This window comes from Centruroides vittatus, unplaced genomic scaffold, assembly GCF_030686945.1.
Source record: "Centruroides vittatus isolate TY-2023 unplaced genomic scaffold, ASM3068694v2 contig_799, whole genome shotgun sequence".
Lineage (NCBI taxonomy): Eukaryota > Metazoa > Arthropoda > Arachnida > Scorpiones > Buthidae > Centruroides > Centruroides vittatus.
In genome coordinates this window covers 1323077-1344180 of record NW_027122516.1, presented here as the reverse complement: position 1 = coordinate 1344180, position 21104 = coordinate 1323077, and the positions used below count along the sequence as shown (strand labels likewise).

The window sequence follows — 21104 nt, the reverse complement described above, 5'->3', positions numbered from 1 at the left end:
GGGTGTTTGCCTTTAAGAACTGTTTTAACTCTGTACAAGTGGACTGTTCTATCATCATCATATTATATTTAAAATAACTGTCTTTCATCTCTTAAACTGTCTTTCTTTAAATTTGTTCATATGTATTTTATGATGCATTTTTTTTTGTATTGAGATAGTTTTATTATTAACTGCCTGATGGCATTAGTCCTAGTATTTGTGAAATAAATAAATTTGCTTTTGATAGCTATCTTTGTCTCAACCCAAAATATAATTCCATTGTTTAAATTTTAATTCATTTTTAAATATGGTTAATTTTAATACACAAAGTTTATGTTGTGAGGATTTTAATTTAACCAACATTTTATGGTCAAATGGCACATCCTTACTACTCTTGAAGCTCTCAAAGTTTTCTTTTGGATGAGATCTTTTATTTTTGCACCTATATTTGATATTTTTATATTTATTTTATATTTAGTCTGAAATTTGCAATTTTCTTACATATCAAACTATCACTATTGACTCCAGACTTGAGTTTAATTCATATTTGAAGGGTTTAGAATTACACAGAAAAAAACGTTATCATAATCTTAATTTGCAATTTTCTCTTTTTGTAATTCACTAGCTTCTATTTTCACATTTAATCCTATGAACTTTGAAAAATTCAGAATGAAAATCCAAAAGTTTAAAATATAGATTACAAAAAAGTATTTTGTTCGTGCTCAGCTTTATTCTGTTTAGTTAGAACTAAAAATATATTTTACATCATATGTTGCATTCTCTGTCATTATTGTTTTCATTTACTTTTTTTTAACAGCCATAATCATTATGACTGTCAATCATGGCTGAAAACATGAGTTGCTAAATTAAACTGTTTATTGCTGGATTTTTAAAAGTGTTTAGTGTGTTAATTTGTAATAGGGAAACATTCCAACAATGAAAGAAAATGAAGCAGCATGCAAAGAAACAGTTGCACAAAATGTATTTAAAATGTCTCCAAGCATTACACACAATACAATAAAAGGTTTTATGCTAACATTTCTACAACATTAACTATGCTTAGATATTCATCTCTCTTATTGCCCTTAATAGTAATTGCTTGCTTTGCAATTATAATTGAGACTGTACTGTTTGTTGTTGAATACAGAAAAATAAAGGATAATGATCAATTATTTTACAAAAGATAAAATGTTTTTTTTTACAGTGATGTAAACATTGCAAATGCAGAACCTGATCTGCATTTAATGTAGTATTTAGATTTTTTGTGTAAACATTTTTCAATCATCTATGTTATAAAATCCTTAGATTTTTACCTTTAACAATTTTAAGAAACTTAAAAATCAAACATTATTCAAATTTAAGAAATTTATTTGTATTTTTTACTTATAATGAAATAATGTTCAATTTTAAACTGCTAATAATCTGTAAAGAATGTAAAAAAACATAAGAATTTTGACAATGTTACATAAGAAAAAATACTCATTCTAAATATATAAATATAGAACAAAACTTTAAAATAAAAATTCATCTATTTTTTGTATCATAACTGATTTTTATATGCACTTCTAGTTAAGTAAAATATCATGCAATAATTGAAAATTGTTAGTTTATTAATGATGAAAAATACAACTAATTGTTATCTTTATCTAAATTAAACCCAAAATATCTAATATGGGTAAGTCTTACACATATTATCCAGGTCTGGTTGAGAAATACCTTCATCATCTGTGCCAAATTCTTCTAATAGATCTGTCAAAGCATCCCGAAACTCAATCATCCCTTGTGCAGGTATGGCAATCTGAGAACGGGGACCACCACGAGCAATTGTCTGAGACACCTTTAAATATACAACAATTAGTTATTGGAATACTTCATATTAAATTAATTTTTTTCTATGAACTTTATCAGAATAATTCAAATATAGGAATTATGAATGTATATCATATATGATCCTCTATATTTATTTTGTAGCATGCAAATATAAGCTTAATACAAATAGTTTTTTTTTCTATTATTAAAAATATTTTATTGTTTTATATTTTATTATTATTTATTATGTCAGAAAACTTTAAATCATTCTGTAGCCAAATATTAAATGTTTCAAGCCAACCAGTACTTAGTTACATGCTGTTGTTAAACAAAATTTAATGAAAATTTTCAAGGTGTGTCTAAGTTTGGAGCTGAATTTATAAAAAAAAAAATTAATAGGATAGAAGTTTATTTAAGGCATCCCCGTGGCAGCACTTCTGGAATCTTGACAACACGAGTTTTAGAATAGTTATAATAGATGTCACAATCATCTAAAACTATTATGTCATGTATTCTGGTTTCTAGATTAGGTTCAAACCATTTCAAATTTTAGATAGTGTGTTATAGGCCCCTGAAATCACATTGCACCATTAAGACTATCGTGTTTAATTATTTAGTCCATGTGATTATGTTGGCTTCAAGTAGCCCACTTGGCTTTTTGTGGAGTACTTGATGTTATATAGTTTTAGGGAAATGTGGTGGCTTGCCCCACCCGCACGAAGTGTCGGTCAATGCTCGATATTGCTCGCATTGACAACGTGGAGCATGGAGATTATGTAGCAGTACTGGTACATGGGAAAACTGACTTTTGGAGTTCCTTTGGCCCCAAAAATTTCCCCTATACATTGTAAAAGGAAGCTTGTCAACAAAAGTGTTAAGAAAAACAAAAATAATACCCATGAAGGAAGTTTAATTCACAAAAGAATCAGCTGAACCCTATTCTTTACCAAAGAAATGAAGAAAAGAAATAAAAAATACATCAATGGTGAGTAAAATTTATTTTATTTGAATGCTGGTGTAGTTAGTAGCTATACCAGTCATCATCTTGTTTGTGGATGTCATGTTCACAAATAAGATGGCGACCAGAAGTGCCACCATAGGGACTCTAAGTAAAATTCTACCAAAAAATAGTTTTTGTCAGAAATGATTCAATTTGGTGTCAGTCTTAAAAATATCTGTTATCTGTACAAATTTTTGCACACACTAATAATTTACTATGCTTTCATGAAAGAATATTTTTGAAATATTGTTTAGTTCCCTATGAACAGACTCATAATTTCCAAATTGATTGAAATTGTCCCTCTTTCAAAGCAAATTTTCATTTGAAGAATGGGAGCCCTTAACTATCTGGCAAACTCCAATTGACCATTTCCTGTTCCATTTCCAAACAAAAATCCTTCCACAAGGAAATAGCAAATTACTAAAATGTGCAAAAATTTGTATAGAACATGGAGAAATTTATTTTGAAGACATACCAATTGAATCATTTCTGTCAAAAACTTTGAATTTTTATAAACTCGGTCCCTAAACTTAGTAGAATTAATTTGTGTATACAGATGGCCGAGCAGTCAAGGTGGCAGTCCACCGCTTTGGGGGACCCGGGATCAAATCCAGATGGATCGAAAATCCCCAGGAATATTTTGAGGGGTGTCTGCTAGGATATGTCAGGCCCCGTCCCTCATAACCGAGGCGTCCCATTATGGGCTTGGCTGAACCTACAATGGGCCTGCTAAAAAGCCCTCTTAGTGTTCACAGGGCAGAAAGGGTAAAAAAAAAAAAACCAAACACACTACCATGGGAAGTTAACGAATTCAAACAGCAATAAATGCATTTTTGAAAAACATTTTATTGTCATATTTACAATGCTTCATAATGTTCAAATTTCTGAATATATTCATTTATGACTCCATTATCAAGTATACAAGTAGAGAATCTGCATACTAACAAAATCACGGTAAAAGTTACTGTATGATCAATGTTTTAACAGTGAGATTTCATGCCAGTGTGCACAAGTATGAAATTTTCCAGATATCTAGTATCACATTGAGATAACTGTATACATGTTATTCAGCATAGCAAATAATCTCTGCTTAAACTTAGAAGAACCATCTGCTGGACATTGTTCACTTAACTTGCTGTAGTTCAAAAAACCACTAAACCATACCAAAACAAAAACTAAAACCAAAGTAGTGGGAAGAACCATCACCACATATTGATGACATAATATATATGCAAACTGCCAAGTTGAGTGAAGAGCAAATAACACAAATGAGATGGCATTAAGTTGCTTTGTGTCCAATTCTAATGCATATCCAAATTTGGGAAACCAGAAATCAAAAAACAATATACATTAGAATCAAGCATCACTGTGCACTGTACATATTTTTTATTTTATACTGTACTACAAAAGTTAGGAGTATAAACAAAAATCACTGTATACAACAGGTATAGCTTAATTTTTATATCCACTCAAAAGCCAACAATAAGAAATTTTTTTACTTGTTATTGGCCTGACCCCACAATATATACAGAGTGACACCAATGCATATTTTTCTTATCAATAAAAGGTATATAATGAATGAAAATTACATACCTTTAACAAAAGTATTTTATAACTACATTTTCACACACATAGATAATAAAAATAAAAAAAAAACAAAAAATATTCATTAAAACTGGTTTTTCCTTAGGAAAACCTCAAACGTATTATCTTAGTGAACTAAAATGCTTACAAAGAAGAGAAAATTATTGTTTTAATATCTTGTTGCTTGCAATGATCACGCATGCAATTCGCACCAGTGTAACGTAATAAATATTCATTACTTATTCTAAAAGATTATTTCTACAGTCAAAAATCATTATAATGATTGAATGAAATCTTTATTAAAAACAAAGTTAAATCTAAAATAAATATATTGGAATTAATAAAGTTTAATTAAATATCTCAATGTTCTATTTTTGGACTATAATTCAACTTTCAATTAAAAAGTTTAAACAAATTATACCCAAAAAATCTAGCATTTAGATATTTAAAAAATTATTATTAATTATTAAAAATTTGGGATTATTTAATATACAGTACGTATTAATAAAATCTACTTGAACTAATATCATTTTAGAATAAAAGTTCTCTTATAATTTCATGAATTAAGTTTCATTTTATAATATAAAAGTAGTAATCAATTTGAAATCAGTTAATTAGGCTATTTAATATCAATATGAAATTGATATTAAATAGGATTGGAAATAATATGAATTATTATTTCCAATTGATAATTTAAGTTAAAAATTGGCATAAAATCACTTAAAATATTATAATCTGATACATTAAAAATTAATAGTGTTCTTAGCATATAAAAATGATTATTCTTATTTAAATACTATTCAATGGACAGAAGAGAAAGTGGATCTTCATTAGACACATATAAATAAAAAGGCCAAGACTGACATAACAGAAAATTAAAAGAATAGAAATTCACAAGCAAGCTGGCAGGCTAAAATCACTTCATAAAAGGAACGGAAAAAATAAAAAAAACTACAACAAATTCTCTTTTTATACATTATATGCATTCCAGAGAAACTCTCATAAAAAAAACTTTTCTCATCCAAATACATGTTTGAGATTAAAACTTGAGATTCATTCAAATTTCCTTTTTGTTGACTTCATCCAAACCAGATGTTAAGGTCATCCTAATGCTATCTTTAATAGCTGTTAGTGATTAACATGCCACTAGTCAAATCACCAAAAGTTGATATTTTAAATTTGGTGAGAAGTTTTTCAAATCATTTTTCCAAAAGATGATTATCTATTTCTCAAGAACTATGAATTTCAGTATTCTAACTTTCCAGCATTCTTATTTTCAGTATCAATCAAGCTGAAGAGTTATTGACCAATTGGCACGCAACCCCTCCCGTTAACAGGTAACCGAGATTAACATATCAGACACAAGATTTCTCCCTATCAGAATAGCAGAACTTTCTACAGTGACCTCCACCTTCCCACTGCTGAACAAGTAAAGAGAAAGCAATGAGTTGGATGCTTTATTATGATTAATTTTGTCACTTTGCCCATGATGTCACACCTGACTTTCATGAAGAAATGAATTCTACACACTTCCCATCCAGTGCAGATTTCAATTTTTATCTTCCTAGGATTTTTAATTGGGTTTAAAAAGCATTTATAAGGCTACTATGTAACATTATATTCTGATTATACAAATTTATCCTATTTTATTATTTTTTTATGGTTGTGTCCTATTTTTCATTAGCATTAAAATTTTCTTTTTGCTTTCGTTCTGTTACAAATATGTTAGTCCTTATTTTACAAAATTAATGACATCTACTTTTAAAAATAGATGCTGTTTTAAATCAAACAAGTTCTCTTTTAACTTTTAACGACTGTTAATGCTTTGAATTTCTCAATAAAATGCTCAATGGCAATATAAGGATGTTCTCATTCTAATTTATGATTTGAACACTTTGGTCTGATGTCTGTCAAAGTCCTGAAAAATGTTTAACCGAATAAAAAGATTTCACTGCTATACTTGTAAGGAACTGAGTCCGAACCTTATTTTTTATTTTATTATTATTTCCGTTTTATTATCTTTTTGTTTGGGGTTTATGTTTATTTAGGACGAAGGTTCCCCACCACTCTCTTGTTAGTAATGAAAAATGAAGATAAAACAACTCACGGAGAAATAAGCGCCGTAGGAAAAATCTTGCGCACTTGTGCTGCCCGGCGGAAGTAACAGTCCGCAGAAAAAAAAAATGGAGGGGGAGTCCCCACAATCACTAGTAGAGAAATACTTGATAAACCGTCTTAAACATCCCAGAAAATTATGATAAATATTTTGTAAACAGTTTATAAGCTTTGTCGGAAACTTAAAGCTGCCAGAAAAAAAAGTTAATGTTAGCAACTAAGTATGTAAATAAGGGGAGTAACCCAGCTCAAGTGTGACGTCACCTCACAGTATAAAACCCGTACGTTAACCGAAGAAAGAGAGGTGATTTCCAAATCGAGGTGACTGTGAGAGCGAGGTAGATTCGAAAGCGAAGTATTTTCTGATAGAAGTCCAGATTGATAATTGGACGATCCAAGGTGTTAAAGAGGAGTTCGATTGACGATATCGAAAGTATTGAGGAAATAGTTTCTTCGTATAGTGAGGTGACGGATAGACGTTTAATTAGTAAGAGATTTTGTTCATAGTTTCTAAGTATTTGATTGTCGAATTTCAAAGGGGAAATTACTATTAAGTTAAGCTAAGTAGCTGAGTTTATTGTCGGGTTGACTTGTTGATTTTCGTTAATAAATTTTGTTTGGATTATTGACATTTGTACGTAGTACGTTCTAGTTGCTAATTAAATATATTTGAACTTTTGATCTGACTTGATATTTATCGTTATTATTACTAATCTTTCGGTGCACGCTTAAAAGCCCAGGCCTGGCAAACTAATCTCGAATCCGCGTAAAGTACCCGTTAGGTTAACGGAAGTTTCACCGACCGTAATTATAGTCGGTTTCCTAAGATACTAAAAAAAATAGTACTTTACATACTCTTCTTAGTGTTTGATTTATCTTGAATTCACAAGGAGTAGACCTAAACTGAAACTACTATTTTGCCACAGACTAAATTTGGAAACAAAATAATGTCCCACATTTAATATGCAAATATGTGACATTCAATATCTCTCAACGAAGTTACTAACTACACCATAATTAACAATTTTAGCATAATTTTAAATGATATTTGATAGAATAAATTTATTTGCCATAGTGCATAATTTTAACACAAATTTGTACAATTTAGTTTTCAATATGCATTTTTCATGTAAAATTAATATAGTCATATTTTCAGTGGCAGTGACAATCTGACAATGAAATTATTTAATATTAATAGTTGTTAATTCTATTTTGAGCTGTGAGTCACACTACAGGAATTCCACATTTGTTCTCCCTCAGTAATTTTTTTTGACATTTTTACTTTTGAACTGAACTCTTCATTATTATTCTGAATGTGAGTTCTGTTTCAGATGCTGTTGAAATTTCAGAAAGACAAATTTTTCAGGTGCAACTAGTCTTATGGGAAATCCATATCATACAATTCTTCATATAAACAAATAGCACATTAGCAATTCTTGTGGATTGCTTTTTTAATCTGGCTAGAATTTACTCACCTGAATTGGCCAAAACACTAGAAATCATTATGCTTCTATGTTATATCCAAAGCTATAGACACTCGTATTATGTTTATAACACAAGTGCCCATGTGTCTCCATAAAGTCTTCATATTTATTGCAGATCTAAGAGCATAGTTTTTCTGTGCTTTATTCATGTATTGTTACGATATTTCATTCCATGCAGTCTTAATGACTTTGTGAAGGACAAATAATTTTGGTTGTGTAACTTCGAATTTTTTGTAAGTAAAATTTTTTGCAAAACATGAGGTTGAATAACTTTGAAATTATATAAAAATTTGTATTCTTCGTAAAAAATTGTATACATTTCTTGCTTTGTCTTTTTCATTGAGATAAAGTTAAAAATTTATCATGCTTTTAAAGAAGAAATAGAAATATTAAATAGTGTGAAATATGAACTACAAGGTCTGTCCCAAAAGTAAGTGTACTGATTTTTTATTTAATGACTATGCAGTTTAACACATCATTAATTGGTATTTGCATGTTGCTAGATATCTTAGCTGCATGTCTATACCTGTTTCAAGCAGATCGGTTAAGTCAAACATGCACAATCTCCATTTGTGTAAGATAGTGTTTTACACATTGTTACATTTGAAATGAAGAAAAATCTCGAACAACATTACGCTATCAAAGTTTTGTGTGAAACTCAAGAAATCTGCAACAGAGACATTTGCAGATTTAACCGAAGCTTATGAGGATGCCACCTTATTGAGAAATATTGTGATGGCACAAAGATCCAGGGTAAAGATGATGCTTATCATTTTTTTTCGATAGCTGTGGAATTGTGCACAAAGAATTTTTACCTTCAGGACAGACAGTTAATCAGGCCTTCTACAAAGATGTCTTGGAACCAGGGCTGTGGAGTTGGAGTTGGGAGGAATTTCTGGCCAGAAGAGTCAGAGTCGGAAAAAATGTGTCTACTCTGACTCTGACTCCCACATTTTAAATTTACTTTAGTTTTTTTATTTAAATGAAAGAAAATTTATTATATATTTATTAATTTTTAAAAATCTTTTTATATTTTGTTATAATTCATTTATTTTAAATACAAAATGCATCAATTTAATTTATTAAATATGTAGTGTTCTTTGTAGTGTTTGTGTTTAGTAGTTAAATTATTTTGACCTGATTGAATTTAAATATTTTTGAATCATTCCTTTATTATCCCTACTCTAAATAAGTACTTTATTTTTCTGAATGAGCCAGACTAATTGATCAAAGTTCATATTTTTCTTTTCTGAGCAAGGGGCTGAAGTAGCTAGTTCGCACACTTTTAGTTGGACTAACTTTTCTGGACGAGTAAAATTGAAGTGCAAATGCTGTCAAATATATGTAGATGTAGAATTTTATTGCACCCTTACTTCTTTCATTAAATATTTGTTAAAAATTAATTTTTTTATACAAATAAATATTAATGTAAGTTAAATATTATAAATACTAACTACAAAGGTGGTTTTTTTTCCAATTGTCCATAAAACAAAGACAAGTGTAAATAACAAAATGAATTTATTCCCAAAAGTTAGGTACAAACATGGTTACTTTTCGACATAATCACTGTGAGGATTAAGGCATTTGTCATATCTGTGGACGAGCTTTTCCCTCCCCTTGTCATAGAATGTTGCCACCAGTGAATTGAGATGGCCTTAACAATGCTGTTTTAAAGATCGTCATTAGTTCATTCAGCTAGTAAGGCAGTCTCAAATGTCTGCCTTGCTAGCTGTTTTCAGTTCAGGAACAAGATGGAAGTCTTCACAGATTAAAAAGTTTTAAGCTGGGTGGAAGTCTTCACCACCTTCAAACACCCAACGTATAGCCCTGATTTAGTGCCAAGAGACTTTCACCTCTTTCCTGAACAGGAAAAGTGACTAAGACGACAGAAGTTCAAGACTAATCACGATCTTTAAAAAAGTGTTAGGACCCATCTCGAGTCATTGGTGGCAACATTCTATGACAAGGATGGAAAAGCTTGTGCACAGATATAAATTTCTCAATCTTCATGGTGATTATGTCGAAAAGTAACCATGTCTGTACCTAACTTTTGGTAATAAATTCATTTTGTTATTTACACTTGTCCTTTTTTTTATGGACTAGCGAAGCTTGGAAAAAAACAGCCTATGTATACAGTAGAACCTCTATTATCCAGACTAATTGGGGATGAAGGTAGTCCAGATAAGGAAAAATCCGAATAATCGAAAAAAAATAAATAATTGACAGTGCATATAGTATGAATAATTTTTATTTGTCTAGATTTACATATAACTTCAATATTAAATTATTTTTTATTAAGAAATTCAATTAACAAATTTTGTTTAAAGCTAGCTGTTCTTTTTGAAGCTGCTAAATCGCAAATACTTTTAAGACATATAAGTTGACCTGAGTTACACTCTTCTTAGCTCTCAAACCACTTCATGGCAATATCTAAGCACTGAAAAGCTTCAGAATATGTAGGACCAATATCTCTTATTTCACAAATCTCTTCGTCTTCTCGATCTTGTTCATCTGAGGCAGATATTTCTTTAATTATTTCCTCATCATTCAAAATTTGGAATCCAGGATCGTTCGCATTGCAATTTAACCACTCGGTTACATCTTCTTCGTCACATTCAACACATATTGAAATTTGTGCTATTGCTTGCACAATTTTCCTATACAACTTTCTACTGTTACTAGAATTTACTAATGGTCTTTTCAAAATTTTGTTCCATGCATTCCATCACGTATGTACATAAATAGTGTCACAATTCGCAAAGTGCAAATCAGCAAATTCGTACAATTTTTGTTTATTTTGAACAATCCGGATAATCAAAAATCCGGATAATAGAGGTCCGGATAATTGAGGTTCTACTGTAAAAGTATTTGGGTAAATGCCTGGGGCTCCTTTCTCCTTTTAGAGTTTGGAGTAGGGTACCTCTCTATGAGTGCCTCTGCTCCCCACAAAATGACAAAGTTGAAATTGGCCTACTAAAATTATTAGGAGTCAGAGTCGGAGTCAAGTGTTTTTTTTTTTTTACCGACTCCGCAGCCCTGCCTGGAACAACTTTGAAAACAAGTCAATCAAGTCCGCAGGGACACTGCAGAAGATTGGATGCTGCACCATGATAATGCGCCTGTTCACACAGTGCTATCAATTCAAGAGTTTTTGGCCAAGAAAAACTCCCCACACTCTCACATCTTCCCTACATCCCAGACCTACCTATGTGCGACTACTACCTATTCATAAAGATCCAAGATAAGATAAAGATAAAATCCAAGTTGAAAAGTCATCATTTAGGGACAGTGGAAAAAAGGTGTAACCGATGAACTAAATACCCTTACAGAAAACGACTTCAAGTACTGCTATGACCACTGGAAAAACTTTGGAACCACTGCGTAACCTTGCAGAGGTCATACTTTGAAGGAGATCAGTTTTATAGTTTGATGTAACTCTTGTGTATTTTGAAATAAAAAATCAGTACACTTACTTTTGGGACAGACCATGTATGCTCTTTTTTTATGCATACTCTTATCATATTACTTAAAAATTATTATACAATTTCTCAAATTAAAATAAAAAATCATATATATTTGTATTATAAAAGAAATTTTATAATTTAAACTGAAATCATAATGAGTAAAATATAAAAAAAGTTTGTGAAGTAAAGACAATTTTGGAACTTTAGCATAAATAATCTGACAATTTTAACAAATCAGAATTAGATAAACATAAAACTGACGATTTAAATTAATCTTATGAGCCTGCACAAAATGTCTCTGCTAGCTCAATTTTATCGTATTTACTTACCAACATCTCTGAAAAAAGTAAAAAGTGGAAATATTGAGATAGCAAATTTGATGTATTGTGTGCCAAGTCCCAGCTGTAAGAAAGACAATTTATTATAAAATACACTTAAATTGTTTATGTTTAGAAGACCCTTTATCAATTTATTATTTATTAAATTTAACAAAGTAATAATAAACCTACCCTTAGGAACCTTCCTCTTGAGTTCTCTTTTAGGTCTAAATAATAACGTCTATTGTCTTTTATCATGATTTCACTTTTGAGTTTCCCATCTTCTGGTAAATTATCAGGATTTGGTGGCCCTATAAATATATTCATAAAAATTATTAAAAAAAAATAAAATCACAAATAATCTAAAAATATTTCATATCAAATGTGATAAAATGTTTAATCAGCATCATTATTGAAAATTATACTTGTTTGCTATTCACTCTCTCTCTCTCCTCTTTCAATTACAATTACTCTAACAACATTTAAATTAATTATATTTTCTCAGAATCTTATGAATAACAAAAATATAGAGCTGTTTGCTTTTGTAAAAAATAAAATATTATATTGTCAACTTAAAAACATAAGTTCTTTTCTTTATATAAAGTTTATCATCATTTACGAGATTTATTTTTCTCTCTCTTATTTTGAAATAAAATTCAAAATTCAGTAAGCAGCATAACTAAACTAGTTAAGTAACACTGTATCAGCATGTAGTCAGAAGGAACCTGCTCACACCTTTATTTTCTAGATTATGAGGGGAAAAAGAAAGAATCATTCGTTCTCAACAATATATTTGATTTCTATTGGATCACTTAAAGGTACAAATATAAGGTCAGAATTAGCCATTAATTAATTGTTATGCCAACGTCTCATGAAATTCTGTATCACTATGGGCCTTGGACTTACAAATTGACTCGTAGCGATCTTTATTGTAACTAAAAAAAACTGAGTCAGTTATTTTTTTCACTCGACTCAATGTAACATAGCTAAGACCGATAGCTGTCTCTTTTTTCTCTATATCTATTTTGATTTTTGGAAGAGTTGTTTGGAAGACCCTGTGATTTATGTGTAGTCATTGAGTATGCTAAGGTAAGGGGAAACTGTCTACGAGATCGAGATATACTGCCATCGTTCGAAGAGCGTGTTATGGGGATTATTGGAAACAGATTATCATAGATGAAAGGTCCCTGATAGCTATCGAATTCCACTAAAATAAACAGAGGAAGAGCTGGAGGGCGAGCATTAGGAGCATATATAATGTAGCATATAGTTCCTAGTGAACCATTGACGAGACCTCCTTGCACCCATAAGTTGACTCTCAGCATGATTCTGGCATTAACTGAAAGATTCAAATACTCGGACAGACCAAGAGCTGAATCATCTTTAGACGAAGGTGGGCAATATCTGGAGTGTTTTCAGATGCTATATAAGCAAGAGGGCATCCAGTTGACTGCAGGTAGTCTTCATTGCTTTGTTTAACTTGCTCGTTTGTTGGATATAGCCGTTTGGAACTGATCGAGTTCATCTCTGGATAAATAGGCTCCATTTCTTGTCGTCAGAATGTTCAGATCTGTATCAGAGAAATCACCCGAAGCTAGATGTTGTAAGACATCTGTGAAGGAACTATTTGTGCTATTTTGTCTATGAAAATTACTAAGTTCAATGAACTTCTCAAAAGAATCAAATGCAAATTACATTGTAAAAAACACTTGAGTAGAGAGGAGTATCTTTAACAGGAGGAAACTGACCAAAAATACCAAACAAATAGATTAAAGAATCCACCAAATGGCTCATCTTTCTCGGGGTTTATCTCCCTCAATCTTCTCTCGATCACATAAAGCATTCTTGCACCAATCATTGACATTTCATTGATGATGATGAATTTGAGTGACTTCATCTCAATCTGGAATCTCTGTGCAGCTTCTCCATTTAGAGATCAAAATTTTGTACTAACGATAGGAAGATGAAGGAGAGAATGGATTGTAAAGCCATCAATATTGATCACTGCTGCTCTATGTTTTAAAAAGAAAACTTTTTTAAACTTATTATTATATAAAGATTCTTTATATTTGTTGTTGTGTATCTAGTTGGCGATAACATTTACCTTTCAAAATTACCGTTTTAATGCTTGTCATATTTTCTGACCACTAGATGATGCTTCTACACATGCGTGCAGGAAGCGAGTAACACTTGACTTCATGTATTCCTGGTCAATATTATAACTCTAGAATGAGTAGTCCGATCTTGAAGAAATTTTATAGGACGACTCATCATCACTCAGGGATGAACTGATTAAAATTTCAACTTTCAAAAATGATCCGTACTGAAGAAAAATGCAATCTTCGTTTTGAACCCTATCTCCAGTTCTACAAAAATGGATCATTTTTGAGAGTTGAAATTTTAATCAGTTCATCCTTGAGTGATGATGAGTCGTCCTAGAGAATTTCATCAAGATTGGACAACTCATTATAGAGTTATAATGTTGAGAAGGAATGCATGAAGTCAAGTATTAGTTGTCACTTCGTTCCGACAATAAAATGCAATTGAATTGATTGGATAAACTCACAAACACCAATACCAATTAAAAACTTCAGCAAGTTAATAAATATTAACATTTTCATCCATTTGAAACAGACATTGTCAGGTATGTCATGTCAATTTAAAACGTTAGTATTTGGTAAACTTGTTCAAGTTTTTAACTGGTATTAGTGTCTATGTAAGTTTTTTCTTAAGTATAACTAGTTTTTAAAAGTGGAGATTGAATTGATTGGATTATGGAATAATTTAGATATGAGCAATTATTTGACTAATTCCAGATTGAAAAAAATGATTAATATATCAATGTAGAAAGTCACATTGTTAAAACCAAATTATTCTAATTAGAAATATTAACTTTTAACTGAATTATGTACTTATTCAATCAGATCCTTATGCTACTAGTAAATGTAATATGTTACAATACAAATATTTTTTGTTTTTTTTTTACACGATGCTCTTCAGAATATTTTTTAATACAACAAAACAAAAATTTAAATAATGTTCTGTACTAAGAAAAAATTTCATTTTTTGAATTAATTTGAATTTAACATTTAAATAATCAAGTAATTGATTATCTAATAAATTCTAAATTGTCATAACTAAATTCACTGTTATGCAGTTGCAATTATGTTTCATTTATATGTTTGATGAATAGTACTTTTGCCATTTCAAAATGTCTTTCTCAGGTGAAAAAAGTATATATAAAATGCATACAAATATCCTATATAGAATATTTTTAGACATTTTATATATAGAATATTTGGCATCGTAAGTGAGAATAAAAAGTTTTATGCAGTTATGTTTTCTTCAGCTGTTGTGGCCAATTACAGATACTAGATAATTTTTGACTATCATAAAAAACACCACCTTTAACCATCCAGCAAAAATATTTAATAATATAATAGTCACTTAGATCATAAATTATGTTATAAATGCAAGAATACCAAATACATTTCTTACCCTTCAGTGGCTAGAATTTCTTACATTTTTTACTCTTTGAAGTGGCTAGAAAACAGCCTTCGTAAAACTCGACATTTGAACTCTCGTCATCTAAACCCTTCTGTTCATAACAACATTTTCATTTTCTTTTTTGTTACTTCCCACTCAGGCCATTTTTGATGAATTAGTAATTACAGTAGAGAGTCGTAAATCGGAATCAATTGGGGACTGGGGTCGTTCAGATTAGTGATTTGTTCCGATTACCGATTATGTACAAAAAATATATTAACCTGTCTGATGTTCAAATTTTTCTCCGTCGCGTGTCGCTTTGTGTTGAATTTTCATCAATTTTAAGCCTAACGAAAATTTTTATAATAATAATCGAGGCTATCGTATCGTTAAAAATTATTTCTTCATTTTATACAAACAAAATAAATATATTGAAGAATATAAAAACATAAAAATTATACTTTAGAAGTAAATCTAGTATCAAAAACCTTCGATTCAGCACAACACAGTCTGACTGAAAATCGTTCCGATTACGCGGCGATTCCGATTACCGGGGTTCTGATTAACGACGCTCTACTGTAATCAATGTTTATGTTTTGTTGTAATTTTTACGTTCCATTTAATTAAAACATTCTGTACAATCTGTTTGCTATTTGGAATTCAATTAAAATGTGATTTTTACAACTGAAAAGATAAATAATATACTATGCATATATATTAATTAAGCAAACTTTACTATGTATACTTTTGGTATTTTCAAATTCCTAATGCAAATTTGATGTTTTCGTAATCCATCGTACTATTCACCTTATAATGACAAGGTTAAAATACAATATGGCCACTGACATGTACCTCCGAATAGTGGACAAACTTCTTGGTTCCAATGGTATCTGCTATTCAGAGATTATACTGTATAGGCTCTCAATCTCAAATTAGTAGTGTCTTTCCCCTGTATATCATACTTTTTCTGATTACAACAGAGTCATGCCGGTCATTTACGTAACTCAGTTCTGGGGAAAAGTTTTGAACTGAAAACACATGATTTCTAATCTAGACCAGACAGTTGATTGGGGTGTCTCTTGACCTTAAGCTTTCCATAACTAGTCTCAACTTACATCTATCTAACACCATTCTCAAGATTAAGGCAGGAGAGACAGATGGATGCCAGTGGAAATTTATATATCTACAATTTTTTCAAACTGCAGCCCAAAAACTAAACACTTTACTTATCACAAAAACAATAAAATAAAAAAATAAAAAATACATTACTAATATTAGAAATATGTTAAAACAATAACCAAATTATCCAAAAAAAACAATAATTATAAGGAAAAAAAAATGTGCACAGAAGAATTTCTAAAACCTGGGTTTTCATATAGAGAAATGAATGATGAGTATTGGCCATTTTGAATAATTTGTAATGAAACTTTGGCAAACTAAAGCTCAAAACCTGTAAAGCTTTTCAAGTTTGCAGGCTTTAAGATCTTGAAGACACTCGAAATCACCCAATGCATGTCAAAAACCTACTACATTTTTTGAAAGAAATCTAACCAGCGAGCCTTGTGATAAAATGAAAGACTTCTCACAAAATGGCAAATTAAATTAAATTGAAAATGACTGTTCTTTGGAATTAAGCACAAAACTTCTATAGAGAACTTATCATACAGGAACACTTTATTTTATGGATAAAGTATCCCTGTATGATAAGTTCTCCATAGCAATTTTATGCTTAATTTCAAAGGAGAGAGAGAGAGAACAAGAGGCAATCAAGTACTAAAAATTACTTAATTCAATCTTTTATTAGTTTTTTAGTTATTTTCAAAGAAAAAAGTGAGAAATAAAATGTTAATTATAAATGAATTTTAATCAGACAAAATCCTTTGTGCATACAACAGACTTTTGCTAATCTGGTCCACAATAACCCAGCTTACTCTATAGCAGGGGTTCCCAATCTTTTTTATACTGCGAGTAAATTTAATGTCTGCTAGAGCTACACGCAGGTATCTTCTTTAAGTATGGTGTCACAAAAAATTAGTCTGTAAAGACTAATTTTTTGCAACACCCTTCTAAAAGAAGATACCTGCATGTAGCTCTAGCAGACACTAAATTTACTTTATTATTCAAATAAAACTCTAAAGAATATAGAATCTTGATAATTAATATTTATTAGAAAATATAACAGTACAATTGATGAGAAGAATGAGCTTGATTTTTCTGAGCATAACTTCTCAAATTGGGGATGAAGTTTTGAAATTGCTACTCTCATTTCTTTTTCTAAATTTATTTGTGACCTGTATTTCAACTTGATTATACTGCAACTGTAGAAAAGCCAGTTTCATACAAGCACTCACTCATTACGTCGCGTGCAGGCAACCTGTGCATAGTCTCGCAATGCCCCAGGGCGTTGGACCGCACAGTTAGGGAAGCCTGGCTCTATAGTGTGATTGCCTATGCGCTTCTGTTTCCATGAAAACATTAGTCATGTCACACATCCTGTCTTCTTGTTTACTTGAATTTCATTTCTGTATACAATATTGCATTTCAGTGTACCATATTATTTGCCTATCCTTCTCCAAAATGAATCCATACCTAAGGGCAACAGGCCACATCATTCATTGCTTTTAGGTCTACACACTTCCAGTAATCCAGTACTCTTGGTAATCTGACATACCTGTCAAGGAATAGCTGGATTAGCAAGTGTCTATTGTGCATTCAATGTCAGGATCGTAAAATTTGCTATAAAATTTTGTTCAAGTGGAGACATGGGAAAGAGTCTGAGAACCAATGATTTATATAGTTAATTAAGAATATTTATTAATATAATTGTATGGTTCTATAAAGATTTTAACCAATATTTTTCTATTCCATTCATGTTCACATTTTTCTAAATATTTTAGTACCAACTTACTAATAACTTCCTAGAATAGTTTATTACTTGATTACAATAAATTGCAGCTAACAATAGCACTAACTAGATAAAAAGTAGTTGAAACTACATTTAAACTACTCAAAAAACAAAAAAATAAACAATTAGATAGGATCAAAATAATAGTTTTGTTTTCATTTCATCTTTATTATTTAATACTTTTATTTCTTTTATTAAACTGATGTCTCAAGAATACAAGTTTTTCAAATTTTCATCCAGCATTCTGCATCATCTAAGTGTTAAAATTTGTCCTGACAAAGAAAGCAGATATTCCACTGCAGCACTGCTGATGAAGGGAGCATTGTATGCTAAAAATGCATTCTTTATATGCTGGTAGTTGTGTAACAAACTCAAATTAACATCATTGATTTTCAATTTTCCAATACAATGTGAAAATTCGTGCTAACCATTTTAATTTAAGAAATAGAGTAATAACTTGATGCACATACAAAACAAAATAAAAATATACATAACGAATCTTTTTTCTTATACATTTGTATGGCAAAATCTAATTGTTTTTGTTTGAATTCAACTTTTAACAACAGCCACATCAAAATTTCAAATGCTACATAACTGCTCAAAAAATGATTAAACCAATTTCATGGCTTTCAAAACAGTTGAACTGATCTTCATAAAAGTCAAGACATGTTTGCTTTGCTTAACCTACATATGGTCATTTGACAATTTATTGTTAGTTGAGTATCAGGGAAAATAGTCACTTGATATTTCGTCATTTTGAAAAATGTTTAATTTTAATGAAAAATTCCTCTGTAACATGACATTATTATATAATTGTGTTGGCTGTGTTCTACATACTTTCAACCAAATGGTGCCATTTATCAGTTTATATGTAATTTTTCAAAGGGAAGTTTATTTCCATTCAAGGTGATTAATAGAAATATGAAAAAAGGTGATAAATATATATATATATATTTATTTATTTATTATTTACTTTACAATTTTATTTTTATTTTTTGCAAACAAAAGAAACACATGCTGTGATTAATTTTTGTTTGTACAGATTTTTTTCTTTTTATTTTTTACTACAGTTTGTAGTAAATAACATACTGTATTTTTCATCTGTCTACAATAAAAATTTAATTTTTTTATTAATTTTTATGATGCGATGTCTAAGTTTAGCAAAGAGGTTGAAACAGGTACACGTGAACTGTTTGATATAAAGTGGAATATTTCAGGAACAAACAGATCAATATTTATAAATATTATATCAAAATGTAAACAAAAATATTCTCCTTTGTGCTGACATGTGGCCAAGAATAAAATATGTAATTGAAAAATTTTATCTTATCAAAGTGAGATAATTTTTTCATTATAAATTTAAGTCATTATACGTGGTACGATCCAAAAGTTTGGGGAATGCAGTAATCTATGACAACAAAAGCATGTATTTGAAGTTACAGCGTATGAAATGGATTCTACCAAACCACCTCTACGTGTTCAGGTTAATTTCACCCATGTCATGTGATTAAACCGCAAGTGCTGCTGTGTTTTTCCGAAGATAGTTACCTTTGTTCTGCGACATAATCAAAGTGGAGTTTCAAGAACAACCTCCAACATTAAATTTTGTCAGTGTTTAGGTAAAACACCTACGGAGATTTTAAAATTGCTAAGGTGTATGGTGATTCTACGGTGAAAGGTCACGGTGAAGTCAAAATGTTGGAGGTTGTTCTTGAAACTCCACTTTGATTATGTCGCAGAACAAAGGTAACTATCTTCGAAAAAAAACAGCAGCGCTCGCAGTTTAATCACATGACATTGGTGAAATTAACCTGAACACGTAGAGGTGGTTTGGTAGAATCCATTTCATACGCTGTAACTTCAAATACATGCTTTTGTTGTCATAGATTACTGCATTCTCCGAACTTTTAGATCATACTACGTATATGTATGTTTTTTTTTTCTAAGTATTTTATATATTTATTTCAATCACATAAGGAAAAGTCTTATGACAATATATTTCCTTCCCCTAGTTAACATTTAAACACCAAATAAAATACATAACAATAGAAAAAACAATGATTGACAAATAAATTAATATATAATTTAAAAAAAATTAAAAATACAATTAAAAAGAATATAATATAAAACATGAAAGAAGGTTAAGAATTATATAATATTCATTTACATGATTTCTTCAAATGACAATAATCAGTATGTAGTAAGTGTTCAGATTCTGCTATATTCTGTAAAATTCAATTAAAAAAAAAATCTTTAAGCAAGAGATAATCTAAAAACAGGTGTATAAATATTTGAAAAATTGCAAAGATTGCATGAGGAAACACTTAATGTAATCCAACTGGGCATAATGTGACTGTTGTAATATCTGTGATATAATAATTGATCAAAATATTTTACATGATTAGTGAATGAAGGAAAACCCAATCTAAACCTAGCAATGTTAGGGTGGCTAGTAAAAGGTAAATTGCAAGAATTTATTTAAGGTTAGGTATATTTTATTTAGTTCTTTTGTGATTTTCTCTAACAGTAATTTTTTAAATTAACTAAAATAAACTACTGTCAAAAACTACATAATGTAATGAATATGAGTGATTTTTCTCTTATGTGTACAATGAAAATTGTATTTTCGGCAAATTTTTAAAATGATGTAAGTAAAATAACCTTGAGTGACAAAAGTTTGCCTTGAGTAATTTAATTAAGAACTAACAGTACCGTACCACCGATGGCAGTATATAGGTTAATACAATAGATTATACTGAGGCAACTTTATACCAGGTTGTTCAATAAGTTTTGTCGTTCAATAAGAGATGGCGCTATTAGGTTTGTCGTTTTATTTCTCTAAAAATAGTACTACTTTTTAATAAACACGTGTGAAGTTTCATGTAGATCTGTCAACTCATTCGTATATTTGCAGCTGTTCAAAGTTGACATGTCAGTGTATTTTTTTACAATGGAAAAAAT

At 30.2% G+C, this 21104-nt stretch overlaps 1 protein-coding gene across 2 annotated transcripts in view; it reads right to left on the bottom strand.

Moving 5' to 3' along the window:
- The window catches only part of LOC136981910 (transcriptional regulator protein Pur-beta-like), a 117902-nt gene that overhangs the window by 33891 nt on the left and 62907 nt on the right, over positions 1-21104 (bottom strand). The window contains exons 4-5 of one of the 2 annotated variants that reach the window (XM_067278297.1): positions 11945-12063; positions 1666-1816 (exon numbers count right to left, since the gene is read on the bottom strand). In XM_067278297.1, the coding sequence (XP_067134398.1) occupies positions 1666-1816; positions 11945-12063 (270 nt within the window). The remainder of the gene's footprint in view (positions 1-1665; positions 1817-11944; positions 12064-21104) is intronic. The other variant, XM_067278299.1, reaches the window with a different exon arrangement.